At 45.2% G+C, this 16,476-nt stretch overlaps 1 protein-coding gene across 2 annotated transcripts; it reads left to right on the forward strand.

Moving 5' to 3' along the window:
- The first annotated feature begins 220 nt into the window (after nucleotides 1-220).
- LOC134077079 (somatostatin receptor type 2-like) lies at nucleotides 221-16,212 on the forward strand. Of its 2 annotated transcripts, none has more exons than XM_062532468.1 (3): nucleotides 221-344; nucleotides 6,490-7,247; nucleotides 10,443-16,212. In XM_062532468.1, the coding sequence occupies exons 2-3, from the start codon at nucleotides 6,540-6,542 to the stop codon at nucleotides 10,854-10,856; spliced, it is 1,122 nt and encodes a 373-aa protein (XP_062388452.1). In that variant the 5' UTR covers nucleotides 221-344; nucleotides 6,490-6,539; the 3' UTR covers nucleotides 10,857-16,212. The 2 variants fall into 2 exon arrangements, with proteins under 2 accessions (XP_062388452.1, XP_062388451.1); XM_062532467.1 differs by lacking the exon at nucleotides 221-344 and adding an exon at nucleotides 1,769-2,285.
- Nucleotides 16,213-16,476: the final 264 nt, after the last annotated feature.

Below are 16,476 nucleotides of genomic sequence, written 5' to 3' on the forward strand. Positions count from 1 at the left end.
GAGAAACCTTTGCCTGACTTCTGCATCAGCCAAAAACAACCGCAAGAGTGCTCTGTGTTAGTATTTTATGATCTGTGGCGGACAATGCGGACCAGAGGTTAACCTCGACTGGGTTTCCCCTGCCCAAGGGGACACGGAGAGGGACGTGCTGCATCAGATCCATCCCCATCTGCTTTATTTATGCACTCTGTCACCCAATTGTTAGTTATTACAAGACCACTGCAAAGCCCACACAACCCACAAGCTTGGCTGTGGCCACAGTATAATGCCTGATGAATAGACATGTCCCTGTGCAAGAGAAACACGTCCAAGGAAAGATCCATAGAGAGGAAGGAGAAGGGAAGGTAAGTCCCCTGGGTAATTAAAGTTATTTCAAATTGATCAGAAGGACTGGAATCGAAGGCAATTTTGCTGCTCGTTGCTTTCAAACAAAAACCGCTGGCATTGGGGTTCAACAAGTAAGTGTTTATCAAAAAGTAACAAAAGGAACAACTTAAAGGGTGAAAGTGTGTTAAAAGATCCATTGTCTCTGGTGAAAAGCTTGTCAAATGGTCTCTGAGAGGCCGAGCTCCAGTTCCAGAACTAGGATCATGTAACTGTCTCTGGCCTCAGGACAGGACTACTAAAGTGAGGCTCAGCACAAGCGCTCTCCAGCACTTTCAGGCGTGGCTTTGTCCTCACCTGTCTGCTGATGGAATAGAGACGCACAGCGACAGACTATATAATACCTGAATCAAAGACAGATGACAGGGATCCCTCAGTGAATAGCTGAGGCTGAGGCTGAGGACAGTGGATGGCTCAAAGTTGAAACCTACTTTATCACAGGAGCAGGTAGGATGACGACTCATACAATTATTCTCTGTGCCAATGTTAAAACATTCAGGAGGAGTTTCGTGTTGAATAGGGAACTTTTAAGTGTGCATTTTTTTGGGGGGGAAATGGTATCAGTATACCTACACATGATGCAGTACACGCTATGCATTGGAACAGCACTGATGTCTAATGCAATAGGACTAGGATGACTGGGGTCCAATTTATACCTGCATTGTTCTGTAAAATAAACTATTTAGGAGGCTATAGACAGCACATGATGATGAGGGAGCTGATGGCAGTTTGAAGGTGAGGTGCTACAGAGCAGGGAAGTTACTACAAGTCAAATAATGTAGTCTGTTGATATAACTTGTATTGCATTGGACAGTGGATGTATATTATAATATTATAATAGTGTGTTAAAGTTCGACAGGAGAAAATTACATTTTGGTATTGTCAGGCGAGTTTATGTCATGGGTTAGGCCTACTCTTTCACAGTGGCTACTTGGGTGGTAAATCTGGCAGGAAATCTAACTTTTGCACTCCTCTGTCTTGTAGGCTACTCTCTCGCTCGAGACAGACGCCCCTTTCTTTAAATATATTGTTTTGCTATTGTTTGAACATTCAAATCAATGCGTGCACGTCGCGCACGTAGGGACCCATTGGTTTGGAGAGGGTTAACTGGTTCGCCGAGGTCATTTTCTATCACCAACTGTGGGAAAGAGCTTGGCTCTTTGACTTTGTTCGCTCTTCTGTCGTCAGAGGGACCAAATTTCACAACACTCGCTTTGAACTCACGTTAGCCAACAGAATGAATCATTACAACAGCATTTGCACAACACATGCGCAATAAGGATTGTATATCCCATTAAGATATTCCACCTGTAGATGGCCTACAATAATTGCATTTTATTGGTTTCCATTTCCCCATTTCATTCGGAAAGTTAGATTTTAAACATTGACCTCCGCCCCTTTCCTAAACAAAATCGATAACTGTCTGTAACATGAAGTGTAGCTTATGCTGCAAGTATGCGTGGCTGTGTGATGATCAGAGACACGAGTCGCTCTGTCGCTCAAGCGCTCTCTCTCCCTCTCGCTCTCTCTCGCGCGCTCTCTCTCTCCCTTCGTCTGTGTCTGTAGATCGCTGACACTGTCACTCTGTGATGTTTGTAACTAGAGCACCACTACAAATTGGATTCGACTGATAAAGTTTGTCATTTATTTGTCATTCACTTGGAAGGTGGAATCATTCTCGGATGAATAAAACAAACAAACAAGTGTTAAACTGTTTTTAAGCAGACAAGAAATTGCAGCAGTGACGGACTTGAGGTTAGAGATGAAGGCGGCGAAGACGGTTGATTAGTAATGGATTTAGGGACTGAATCCGTCCGCTTCATGCTGATAGAAGTGTATTGCACAACCCTAATACCGGAATAACGGAAATACCGAAAATTGGAGTCATTTCAAGCCATAAGGTAAGACAAATCTATTGAACACGAAGACGGGGTTTAGACCGTTCACTGATAAATCTGCAGTTCATTCCCTTGATGTTGAAATAAGAGGTTAAATATTTAAACAACACACTCAAATAAATGGTTAATTTTTAAGTCCTAAGTTTCTGCTCACGAATCTTCCTGATAATTCATTTGTTCTCGAGTATTTCGCTTTGAACAAAAAAAAACGAATTAAATAACGTGTTGAATCTATTTTTTTATAGTCTAAAAAATGTGGTCTACAGCAAATCATTGCCTTTCATTTCTCAAATGTTAATTGTATTAAACATAATGTTGTGGTTAGGGAAAGTCTGTTTACGACTGTTCTGGAAGAGTGGAAGTTTTTCAGGTGAAGCCACGATAAACAAGTCTTATGGGAGAGAATTCCCCTTTGACTCAAAGCAATTACATCCATTCTTATAAACGGCTGTTGTACACTACAAACAATCCCCAACGGATGTAGGTGTATTTGCCCAACACGTCGCTTTCTGGTGTAGTCTATTTGCGCTCTGCGCTTATCGCAAGCTCCAGCCACACGCACCAGCTTGTCCGGAGGCTTGCACCTGACAACGGACACGCAGAGAGACTGCCTGCAGGATCCTGATATCAGGTCGGGCTGATGTCCTGCTGATTGATAGTGGGATGAGGATGATGTAAAAAAAAATGTTACATTACAGAAACAGACGGAACTTAATGCCGAACACAAAAAGTTGACAACGGTCGCTGATGTTCAACGCGCCCTCATTTGTCACGAGAATGCTCTGGGCAAAGCTCACTAATGGCCCCTGTGACCGGTGACGCTGGGAACCAGTGCAGGCCTTTACTCCTAATCAATATGGGCTGCATATTGTTCAATGCACCATATGAATACCCCTCCGATGACATTTACTGTGGGCGCTCTGAGCCTCCTGCGTTTATGAATATAGAATGAATTACGCGTTTGGTTTTGGGAATTAGATTATGAAACCTGTTGCTTTCATATTTATGCCTGCGTCACCGCCCCAAATACCACGCGTCGTGCGCCTCCTCTGTTTCAATTACTTAAGTTGAACTGATTGATTGGAAACACGCCCTCTCATAAATTAAAGTTAGACTATTAAGGCCCAAGGGAGGAGAAGACAATACCACCCCCCTCCTTTCTCTTTCTCTCATTCTCTCTCTATCACCTTCTCTGTTTAATATGTTTGTCTCATCTCCTCCATGGGTGACTTAATTAGGCCTACTGACCATAGCTTCATGCAAAGTGTTCACTAGTGTTCTATGCTGTATTAGCAATTATGTACAGTCTTCTTTTCCCTCTCATTCACTCACTCACTCACTCACTCACCCACTCATGCATAGATTCCTCCACTAAGATACACAGAGCAGAGATTGCAACAGAACTCCCACTGTTCCATAGGGTCAAGAGTACATATACCGAATATGTGTGTCATTTGCCACATATTTGTCATTTAACCCTTCAGTTCCTGCAGTTCTTCACTCCTGCCAAATCCTGCTCCTCCATATAGCAGGCTATCCCTGCATTTGATCTGATTCAGATTCCTCATCTGCCAAATCCTGCTCCTCCATATAGCAGGCTATCCCTGCATTTTATCTGATTTGGATTCCTCATCTGGCAAATGCGGCTGCACTCAATCTCATTCAGATTCCTCACAGGCCAAATCCTGCTTCTAAATACCAACAGTTCAGATGCAAAAGCCTCTAAACGGCACATTTGTCAACAAATAAATATGAGACTCTCCACACATATTGTGCATCAATTAAATAATTTCACTACAAAACCTGCTAGATACCACTCTCTTCCTGATCTGAAATAACAGTTAGTTGGCAAAGACCAACACAAATGCTCATTTAAAAGACAAGTGGTGAGAGAGCGTAGAGGGGTTTGCATCTCAACTCTTCACATTGAATCCCCTCACTGGACCTGATCAGAGTTCTCACCTGCCTCATTCAGCTGGGCTGCTCAGTTCCTTTCCACTCCCATCTGAGTGCAACACACACACACACACACACACACACACACACACACAATTCTGGCCAATTGTGGAACGAGCACGAACACACACACACACACACAATTCTGGCCAATTGTGGAACAAGCACGAACACACACACACACACACACACACACATACACATACCCCCAGATCTTATGAGTCTAATCAGCAGCTCTTCTCTACCTCATCCCCCTCTCTCTCCCTCTCCCTCTCCCTCACTCCCTACCTCCCTCACTCTCTCCATCATCCCCCTCTCCCTCCCTCCCTATCTCTCTCATCCCCCTCTCCCTCCCTCCCTCATCCCTCTCTCCCTCCCTCCTCCAGGGTTCACTTTGCTTCTATTCTCTCCTCAGACTTTTCAGTCTCATTCATCCAGCAGCCAGCCAAGCAGACGGCAGCTGGCAGGCCCAGCCCTGCTCCCTCTTCTCGTGTGTGTGTGTGTGTGTGTGTGTGTGTGTGTGTGTGTGTGTGTGTGTGAGTGTGTCGTTCACCACCCTCAGAGCTGATTCATGTGCTGTCTCACACTCATACTCACAGTGTCGGGCAGATCCCCCCTTCACACACACACACGCACACACACTCACAAACACAGAGAGAGATACAGAGAGAAACACACACACGCACACACACACACACACACACACACACACACACACACACACACACACACACACACACACACACACACACACACACACACACACACACACACACACATTTTCTCAGCCCTACCAATACACCTTTCATGTTTGTGTCAGTGCCAGCGTCTAGGGTGACCACTTCTTTGTGTTCCACAGCACAGCATTTTGGCCCTCAGTCACATATCCCATTTGTTGAGAAAATGGTGCAGGCCCACAATATTTTCATTGGTCTTTTGGTTTCAAAAATACGAACCTGGATACAGTTTTTTGACCAGCCTGACCGAATGTTTTTATACCACAATGTCAAAAGCAGCGGTCTAGATCATATAAATGCTTCTTCAACAGCCCAGCATTGACCGAGGAGAAAGCTGTACATTTGCCTGCCATGTCACAACAAACAAAACAAATCTACACAGGCTTTCATGACCAGATGGTAGAATACAAAAAAATCTGTCATATTCAGTTATTATATATACTATTGTATAGTTTATATTATATAACGTTTGAAGGGTGTGTCAGTATTTGTAACATGTCCCATAATGTCCTTAGTTAGTTCTTCTCATCTCACATTTGGGGCCCTTACACTCGGTGGACAACGCTGTCTTATCTTACACTCAATAAAGGGACAACTTTTTAGCCATGTGCTCCACTTGTACAGTATATAACCTTGCACCCAGGGGTGTGGCAATTAGCAACATAAGGTGAGGTAAAAACCGCTATCTTACACCCTCCAAAAATCATAGTACCACTGACCAAGAAAAACCTGGTCTATAGCAAAAGGCACATATAAGCTGAAGAAACACTGACACTGAGATGTAAGCAGCCCATAACAACTAGTCCCAAAACAACTCCTCTACTGGATAAATATCATCGACGTCAGTGTTCAGAACGCGTACCATCATCTCTTGAACACGAAGAAATCCATGGAAATGGCAGTATTTTCCATTAAAAACTGCAAATTGAAAAAGTAAATACTGTAATCAGTAATAGCCTACCATTTCAAACATAAGCTAACCGTGAGTGCTGTTGAAAGCAAAGACCCGCACTCTGCTCTAAGATCTTTGGTTAAACATGACTTTTTCCCTTAGCAACGGTTGTCACTTGAAAACAATGTTTACCAATGTTTAACATAGACAGCTTACAAAACTACGTTAGTAGCAAGAACTCGCTAGAATGGTGTGTGTCTTGGTTTTCATGGTTTGACAGTAGGAAGCACTGGTGATGAATGATGAAGGCCATTCGTACTCTTGTTGTGACATACCATTCCTGCTCTTATAGTGACATATGCATTTATACTCTTGATGCCTTTTCAATAGGGAATGCTGATGATGAGCTAGACCCGAAACGTTTGTTTCCCATTTTTTCTGTCTTTGGCTCAATATATATTTCGGTTTATGTTTTCAATACAAGTTCTTCATAATTCAGCTTTTGTGTGCGACTTCTTTTCTTTCTCTGAATTCACTATTTTTTGGAGTTACGCACCAAGCGACACACAAAGAAAGACAAAGGCGCGGACGCCACTTTTACTAACTTTACTCTTGTTGCCAGGCATGACGCCGCTCAGGACTCTGTTCAGGAAGTGACCTCAGTGTGACATCATGGAGGACGGTTGGCTGCTCCTGTCCCCCCCGCCCAACCTCAGCGATCCGGTCCTGTACGACAGCGGCTTCCTGCCGATGTCCAACGAGTCGCAGCCGCACAACAACAACGACACGGACATGGACGCGGACTTCCAGCGCACCACGGTGGTCATCACCATCCTGTACTTCGTGGTGTGCGCGGTGGGGCTGTGCGGCAACACGCTGGTCATCTACGTGATCCTGCGCTACGCCAAGATGAAGACGGTCACCAACATCTACATCCTGAACCTGGCGGTGGCCGACGTGCTCTTCATGCTGGGGCTGCCCTTCATCGCGCTGCAGCTGGCGCTCGTCCACTGGCCCTTCGGCCTGGCGCTGTGCCGCGTGGTGATGACCGTCGACTCCTTCAACCAGTTCACCAGCATCTTCTGCCTGACCGTCATGAGCATCGACCGCTACCTGGCCGTGGTGCACCCCATCAAGTCCACCAGGTGGCGCAAGCCGCGCGTGGCCAAGACCATCAACCTGGCGGTGTGGGCGGTGTCGCTGCTGGTCAACCTGCCCGTCATCATCTACAGCGGGCTGAACAGCAACAAGTCGTGCACCATCGTGTGGCCCGAGCCGCAGGAGGCCTACTACACCGCCTTCATCTTCTACACCTTCCTGCTCGGCTTCTTCCTGCCCCTGCTGGTCATCTGCCTCTGCTACCTGCTCATCATCATCAAGGTGAGCACCACACACCTTCACATTCTCTTACAGTGCACATTATCATCAACGTGAGCACCAACTGCATTCACATTCACGTACACTGATCTTTCATGATCCTGTTCATTACCACCAAGCACATTCACTTACTCTGATCTTTCATGATTCTGCTCATTATCATCAAGCACATTCACTTACATTGATAATCATGATCCTGATGCTCCCACTTATACTGATTATCATCATCAAGGTGAGCACGAACCGCATTCACATTCACTTATACTGATAATCATGATCCTGCTCATTACCACCAAGCACATTCACTTACACTTAGAAATGCTCTCACTTACACTGGTCATCATGATCCTGCTCATTACCATCAAGCACATTCACATTCACTTACACTGATGATTATAATAGTGATATAGAGACGGTGGTGATGATGATGATAGAGTTAGTAAAGATGATTGTGATGATGGTGATTATGTTGACAGTGATAATGATGGTGATGACGATGATGAAGAGTGTGATGATGATAGAGTTAGTAAAGATGATGGTGATTATGATGACAGTTATAATGATGGTGATGATTATGTTAGTGACAGTGATAATGATGGTGATGAGGACGATGATGAAGAGTGTGATGATGATAGAGTTAGTAAAGATGATGGTGATTATGATGACAGTGATAATGATGGTGATGATGATAATGAGGATTATGATGATGATGATAGAGTTAGTAAAGATGATTGTGATGATGATGATGATGATGATGATAATGACAGTGATAATGATGGTGATGATGATGATGATGAAGAGTGTGGTGATGACAGAGTTAGTAAAGATGATGATGATGATGATGATTATGTTAGTGACATAATCAGTCATAATGATGGTGATGATGACGATGATCAGAATCAGCTTTATTTGACCAAGTGAGTAAGAGCACACAAGCATTCAGTTTGGCCTGAAAGTGACACCCTAGCAACAGATCCATGGCGATGACGACGATGATGATGATGATGATAATAATGTCAACATTGAAGAAAAGGAGGATTAGGAGAATATCCAGAAAGCAAGATTTGATCTTTTAGCTCAGGAATTCACAGATTTACTCAGATTAAAGGCTCACAGAGTAAATCCAGTTCAGTTGTTCAGTCTGCTGATGAATTGGCCAGACCTGACCCTGTGTCTTGCGTTGCTCTTACGCGTATTATTATCGCTGCTATCAGAGTTAGCATCTCAGTGTTTGAGATTAGCCTCTGGCAGTAGTCCAGTGACGTTAGTCCTGCTGTGGATGTTGATGAGAGAGAAAAAGAGCTGAAAGACAGGATTGGGCTGATGAAGTGATAGTTATGACCTTCATGTAGAGGGAAATAATATCACAGGAAACAGGAAGTCATCAGATGCCACATGAGTATAACAGACAGTAACTGTAAAAGAATAACTGGCTGCAATTTAAAAGAAAAGTTGCTAATGTGATAAAACCTCAAATTCACTAAAAATGAATGTCATTGGAATGAATTAATGTGTCATATTGGATTAGAAGCGTCTGCTAAAATATCAGTCAACATGAACTTTTAGAGATAGAAATTAGATGACCTTTTTTAGCCAAGTAATAGCATGAGGCAAATATGAATGATTCAGTACTATATTAGTGGGAAAAGATGTGCAGATAGGCCTATGCTATTGCCATTTAGTCATGAAGTGATGTCCAGGACATGAATCTGGTGTGCTTTAATACGTGGGTGGGCATGTAGGCGTAAGGACACAGTCTTATTTTTAGAGCATGATCTATCTGTCAGCTGTGCTTTCTGAAAAGACTGCTAAGTAATGAGATTAAGTGTGATGGCACTGCTAATGGTTTCAGATATTCTGCAAGTGTGTTTGAGAGGACCGGATCACCACAGTGTTTGTGATGGGAGGGTTGTGTCATTTCAGTTAACCACCCAATCGCACCGGAGAGGCATGGCATCGCTAATGGCCTTTGTTAAATCACTTCTCAAAGTGTCTGTTCATATTTTTGAAGAACCGATACAAAGGCCTTGATTTCTAACAATATGAATTTAATCGAATACGCGTTGCACTTGTGGATGTTGAATCCATTGCCCCTCACCTTTTGTTTTCATAATTGAAGAACATAAATAATGTGTTGATTGGGTCCCCTGCTGACAGATCATAAGGGATTAAGATCCCTGAGACTAATAAGATCTCCTTTGTTATCCATCGAGATGGGACTCATTATTCATTTCCTGCTTGACAGCCCCCGTGAGAAGCTCTCGAAAGGCTGCTCAGTTGGTGATGTTTTTTCGCCCGTAAAGGCTGCTCCGTTGCCGTTGGTGATGTTTTCGCCCATAAAGACTGCTAGTTGATTGGCCACTAGCCCACAAAGACTGCTTCTTGATTGGCTGCCGTGGGAGATGCCCCTGCCTATAGCACTAGGGGTTGAACACCACTTTGTGTATATCTATAACACTAACACCTCTGACATACTGTTTGTATCTGAATTTTATTTATTTCATGTAGAATCTTTTTTTATAATCAGCTTATTGCTCCCTGTGGTCCTCCAGCTGTCTGGTCTGTGTGTGTGTGTGTGTGTGTGTGTGTGTGTGTGTGTGTGTGTGTGTGTGTGTGTGTGTGTGTGTTTGTGTATGTGTTTAAACACAGTGTTTGTACACAGGCCAGACCTCCATGTTGGTCTATATACAGAAGGCCTGTCATCTATCATAATGATGAAGAAATCTTAGTCTTAAAATAGAAGGCTTCTCTCATCTAACCTGATAATGTGGAAATCTTAATCTGCAAATAGAAGGCCTTCTTTCATCTAACTTCATAATGTGGAAATCATAGTCTTAAATAGAACACTTCTTTCATCTAACTTGATCATTTGGAAATCTTAATCTATAAACAGAAGGCCTTTTTCATCTAACTTCATAATGTGGAAATCTTGGTCTTAAAATAGAAGGCCTCTTTCATCTAACTTGATAATGTTAGTCTTAAAATAGAAGGCCTCTTTCATCTAACTTGATAATGTTAGTCTTAAAATAGAAGGCCTCTTTCATCTAACTTGATAATGTGTAAATCGTTATGTACTGTATAAATAGGCAGCCTTTTTCACCTAACTTGATAATGTGTAAATTGTTATGTATAAATAGGCAGCCTTCTTCACCTGACTTGATAATGTGAGAATCTTTGTTTGATCTCTCACCTGTGCAGGTGAAGTCGTCGGGCATCCGCGTGGGCTCGAGCAAGCGGAAGCGCTCGGAGCGCAAGGTGACGCGCATGGTGTCCATCGTGGTGGCGGTGTTCGTCTTCTGCTGGCTGCCCTTCTACGTGTTCAACGTGACCTCGGTGACGGGCAGCCTCAGCAGCACGCCGGCGCTGCGCAACACCTTCGCCTGCGTGGTGGTGCTCGGCTACGCCAACTCCTGCGCCAACCCCATCCTCTACGCCTTCCTGTCGGAGAACTTCAAGAAGAGCTTCCAGAACGTTCTGTGCCTGCGGAGGTCCGCCGGGGCGCTGGAGGAGGTGGAGCGCAGCAACAGTCAGCAGGACAAGTCGCGCATGATGAACGACCCCACCGACACCCAGAGCACGCTGCTCAACGGAGACCTGCAGACCAGCATCTAGCTCACACACACACACACACACACACACAAACACACACACACACACACACACACACACACACACACACACACACACACACACACACACAGCAACAGCCAGCAGGACAAGTCGCGCATGATGAACGACCCCACCGACACCCAGAGCACGCTGCTCAACGGAGACCTGCAGACCAGCATCTAGCATCTAGCACACACACACACACACACACACATACACACACGCACGCACGCACACACACACAATCAGCAATCACTCGAGTATGGATGGATAGATAGATAGACAGAAAGACAGACACACAAACACAGACACACACCATCACTCAGAGTCCTCCTTGGGGATGGGGTTGTTATGGTGGATCTACAGGTGGCTCATGTGGCCAAGTCTGGAACACACACACACACACACACACACACACACACAAAGACAATCACACCATCAGCGATCACTCAAATTTGAGTATGGATTGATAAACAGACACACAGACATTAACACAAACACAAACACACCATCACTCAAGTATGAATTGAGTATGATGGTCCTCTTTGGAGGTGAGGTTGTTATTGTGGATCTTCAGGTGGCTAAGTGGCCAATTCTGGAACACACACACACACACACACACACACACACACATATGCTGTGAACAGTATATTACAGGACATTGTGGCATACCAGTCGCCACAGACAGAGGTATACACACATGTAGAAAAACAAAGCTGAATGTTGAGGTTGTTAGTTCAGATCAGATAATCGGGAGAATAAATTAGGCACGCCATGTTAAACCATTAACATATGAGCGTCTACAGATGGGTGGCCCTGCCCCCTCGGCTGCCTCTGATGTGTGTGTGTGTGTGTGTGTGTTTTATCCATAAGGGGGGTGGCATGCGTGCGGATCCATGATGTGTGTGTGTTTTATCCATAAGGGGCAGTGGCATGCGTGCGGGTGTGTGACCTTTCCATAGGGTAGCCGACGAGGCTCATGATCACCTCCCTAATCCCCCACAGCCTTCTCATTAGCATACAGATGAGACACACACATGGACACACACACAGTCAAACTCACACACACACATACACCAACTCACACACGCGCACACACACACACCCTTAGACTGTCCTTATCTATCTCTCTCTCTCACTCACACTCAAACACACAAACACACTGTGCTAACCTTTCCAGAGACCCTATTTTATTTCCATAGAGATGAGAGCGCAACACACTCACACGTCGCTGGCTCGTAGAGACCTTCCATTTCAACAGAAATGTGCGCGTGTGTGTGTGTGAGAGAGCGAGAGACTACTGTTGTTATTCATGACAAACACTCGGACCCGCTCCCCTCTCCATCTCAGCGACCTCCTCAAATGTCAGACAATATACTCACTTACGGACGCGCACAGACAACTGCCCATGCGGTGGACGTGCACTCACCTTTGTTCTTATTGTCTTCTTGTTTTCTTTACGGTCTGATTAGAGTACGTGACTACGTGCTGCTGTCACTGCATAGCAGCTTCATCATGAACTCTGGAGGGTGTGTAGATGACAGACATCCACCGTGACCCCACCCTGACCCCACGTGTCGACCCTAAGATGATGAAATGACCCCATGTGTACCCCCTAAGATGATGAAATGTGCGTGGTCACTCGGACCCGTGGAGTCTGGACTCGGACACACAGAAACAGAAGTGCTTAACAGACACCAGAGCCCCATACGCCAACCACCTCCACCACCACCACCAGGAGAAAATGGCCACGCAGCTGAGCCCAGTGATGTCTGGGAGTGGGCTGAGTGGGATATGTGTGTGTGTGTGTGTGTGTGTGTGGCAGGTGGATGGGAGAGCAAGCCCTGTTGCCATCACTAGTTCAGCCCCGCCAACCCAGAGAGGACCCAGACACTGTCTGGACTCAGAGGAGCAGACAAGGCAGACACAACACACACAGAGGAACGTGAGGTGTGAACACACACAGAGGAACGTGAGGTCGGCTGGTTGGCTGACGGTATATTAAGTTCTTGATGGGATTTGAGGTCCGGTGGTGGGAGGTGGTGAGGCTGTCTTGAGTCCAAGGGCAGCCAGTCGAATGTATTCATTTGTGTGGGTGTTGTATTTTGTGCTGGACTAATGTGAATTTCTCTGTACAGACTTTTTTTTTCATTTTCTGATGCCAGGAACCATTATTGCTTGTAAACCCTGTTCATGTTTTGAGTTGGTATGTATGTATGTGTGTGTGCGTGTGTGTGTGTGAGTGTGTGTATGAGTGTATTTTCCGCATGAACGTGGGCATGTGTTATTTGAATTGCTCTTTAGTATTATGGAATTCTACATTTACTATGGAATTACTGCCGTACAGACCATGTCAGAGTATTCTGCTCTTCTCTCCGTTGAACCTCCTTACCAGAGCGAGTGAGAGCATCGTGGGTCCATCACTAACCATCCTGCTGCTAGCCTGTGTGTGTCCATGTGGAAGGCCTACCTTTGCCCTCTCCATTCCCCTGGCCCCCTCACCTGCTCATATGCAGAGGTGGAGAAGTCCTGCTTCAGAAAATAAAAAGTCCAACCACGTATTGGATCTACCTGTGCACTTAACACAGGTGATTTCACCAATTAGCTGCTCTACCTGGCTGAAGAGTTGTTGCGAATTAGAATCAGCTGGTTTAAGTGAATGGTTGGACTTCCACTTACTTCCGAAGCTTTTCCACCCCTGATCATACTGTATGTCCAGTCTCTCTGACTGCCTTCTTCACCCAACCAGACGCTATATAACCCACGTCTTAAGTCTGAGTGAAAGTGACCTCTGCTGTTTACACCAGTTTTACTTGCAGTATTTATTAGTGTTATCGTCTGTGGAGATGTGAAGAAGGTCATGCTAAAATGGCTCATCACATGTCTGCGGAGTCGTATATCCCCACACCTCCCCAAGAGGCGTAACTCCACCTTAGAAATGACAGCTCTGGAATGTTCCAGGGACCTGTTCTGCGACAGGTGTTCTTTTGGGTTCTAAGGGAGAGGTCAAGGATCATATTGCTTTGACGTCTACATATGCACCCCCCTCCACACACACACACACACTTCATGGGCTGTGCATTTATAATACTGTACATACTGTATATGAGTACAGATCAGTCTAGATGAGCAGGAACAGATATGAGTGGAAATGACAGATGCAACATTATTCTGTCAGACCAACGAGATCTGTTCATTTGTAATGAGTTGGGTATATTTACATGCCACAAAATACACGACTTGATTCTACTCGAAAGACTAGATTCACTGCTGGATGAAGTCCCCGCTAAGACGTGGACTTTAGGATGTCTGGGACTTTGCCAGTGAATGCTGGCGGTGTAATTGGGATCAAATGCGCGTTGAGTCTTGTCAGGTCTGCCGTCTGGCGCTGACCCAGAGTGGCCCTGCGCTGCGCTGCTTTGCGCCTGCGTGCGGACAGGACAGGGCTCTGTTTGGATAACCTTCGGGACAAACATTGCCAACCCTCCGTGGAGTCACCACTGCAGGGGTATGTAGGTGAAATGGCACAGCAGGGTGGGTGTGTGTGTGTGTGTGTGTGTGGGGGGGGTCGTCTTCATTCACCAAGGTCAGTGCAACCATTACACAGTGGCCATGACCAGTGATCCCTACCACAATTGGGTAAAAAGTGTAGTTGATTAAGGGTGTGTGCGTGTGTATGTATGTGTGTTGTTCTGAACTGGTGTTCATGCAACAACAGAAGTGTGCATGACAGAATGTGTGTTCTCCTACATGAAGGAGAGGGAGAGAGAGAGAGTGTGTGAGTGTGTGTGCTTGCTTGATATATCTTCTCTTTCTCACTGGTAATTTGAGAAGGGCTAGAGTGTGAGTGCCCCAGTAGGGCAACATACTCCTACTCACCAGACTCCCTCCACAACACACACACTCTCAGACAAACGCAATCACACACACACACACACACACATAATCTCATACGCACACATGCACAAACGCAGTCACAGACACACACACACAAACACAATCACACACACACACACACACAAACATAATCTCATACGCACACATGCACAAACACAGTCACAGACACACACACACAAACGCAATCACAGACACATACACAAACACAATCACACACACACACTTCCCTCTAACGTGCCTTCATTGAGTAGTTTCATGTGTTTGTCTGGCTGTGTTCAACGCTGAGAGCTTGTGTCTGCATGTATATGAATAGGCTTCTGTCCATGAAAACACAGTTACAGTCCCTCAGGTGGGCATTTTCTATTTCTCTGTTGTAGGAAGTATTGTTTGTGAGTCATCATGCCATAGAGTAAAGCATTCCTTTTCCAAACACACACACACACACACACACACACACAGTTCGTGTCTGAAGTCCTCATGCACAGACTGCTTTTAAAGATGCTATCAAAACACATCATCTTCATAAGTGTTCAATTTAGAGCTCCTTGTTCCCAGTCAAAACAGGTTACTTTCCCGGAGGCAGCCAAGGCTGTACAACAGGGTGTGTCCATCCATTCATTTGTAGACTTCCACTCCTCAGAGCCAACTCTCATGTGTGCATCCCTCTGCTGATGTGCTTCATTTGTACATTTGCTTCTACATCTGGGAAGCCTGTGCGCAGGCTGGACTAAATAAGAGAAACACGGCATGGGAAGTTTTCGAGTTTTGTGTGTGTGCACTTGCTCCTGCTGCTCGGATCAGTTTCACTCAGCTTTGTGAACTGCAGTCATTCGAGTCGTCTATTGAAGCGAGAAAGCTGTCCGTGTTAGTGGCTAAATTCGGCGTGACTAACTGTGACACTACAGATTTCCAGTGATGGCCATGTGGGATCGTAACCTGCTCCAGGGCCATTCTCCTCAACAGCTGAGCATGCTCTAGTCCCCAGAGATACGGCCATGGGTGCCTCTCAAACCCGAGGCTCGTTCCCATCTAAATTATAACACTGGATAGACTATCCCATTGTTGCCGCCCCATCATTCTTCATCAAGATCAGTGAGGACGAGGATCGAGCGAGGAAGGAAGGGAGGGTGTATAAACCACCAAATGAGAGGCACCCCACGTCATCCTTATGTAGCCTTGTCTCTTCTGCTCCACAGCGAAATGCAGTATATTGCTGATGGCTTAGGCTTGCTGTTTGCTCATGTGCTGATGCTTTTGTAATAAGGTGGCTTTTTAAAAGTCTTGTTTGACACTGCTCTCATTTCTAATGAATTGTTTGGTTTGTTCATTAAAGATGTAAGTGCATGCTTAGTGTCCCTCCCCGCTTACTGTAATGTGTTTAAACTGTTCACATCAGATCTTGAAATCACTCGTTTGGCGACGCCTCGAGTTCTTTTGTACAGCATTAAATTACATTATTTAATCGTATGAATAATTACTTTTTTGACCCAACCAGACAGCACGTGTCAGACTGAAACAACATGGCTGAGGTATTAACTGCAGAAACACAACACAGTGCCACCCTGTGGCGAGACTATAGCACCACATGACATACAATACCATCACACCTAATGATGCACAGAAAGTATCAAGAGTTTGCAGTAAAGATTGCTCAGCTTGACCCACAGACCTGGGGTGCATTTCCCGATAACGATGGATAGACACTCTTACGAGGGTTTTCTACGAT

This window comes from Sardina pilchardus, chromosome 3 (genome assembly GCF_963854185.1).
Source record: "Sardina pilchardus chromosome 3, fSarPil1.1, whole genome shotgun sequence".
NCBI lineage: Eukaryota > Metazoa > Chordata > Actinopteri > Clupeiformes > Clupeidae > Sardina > Sardina pilchardus.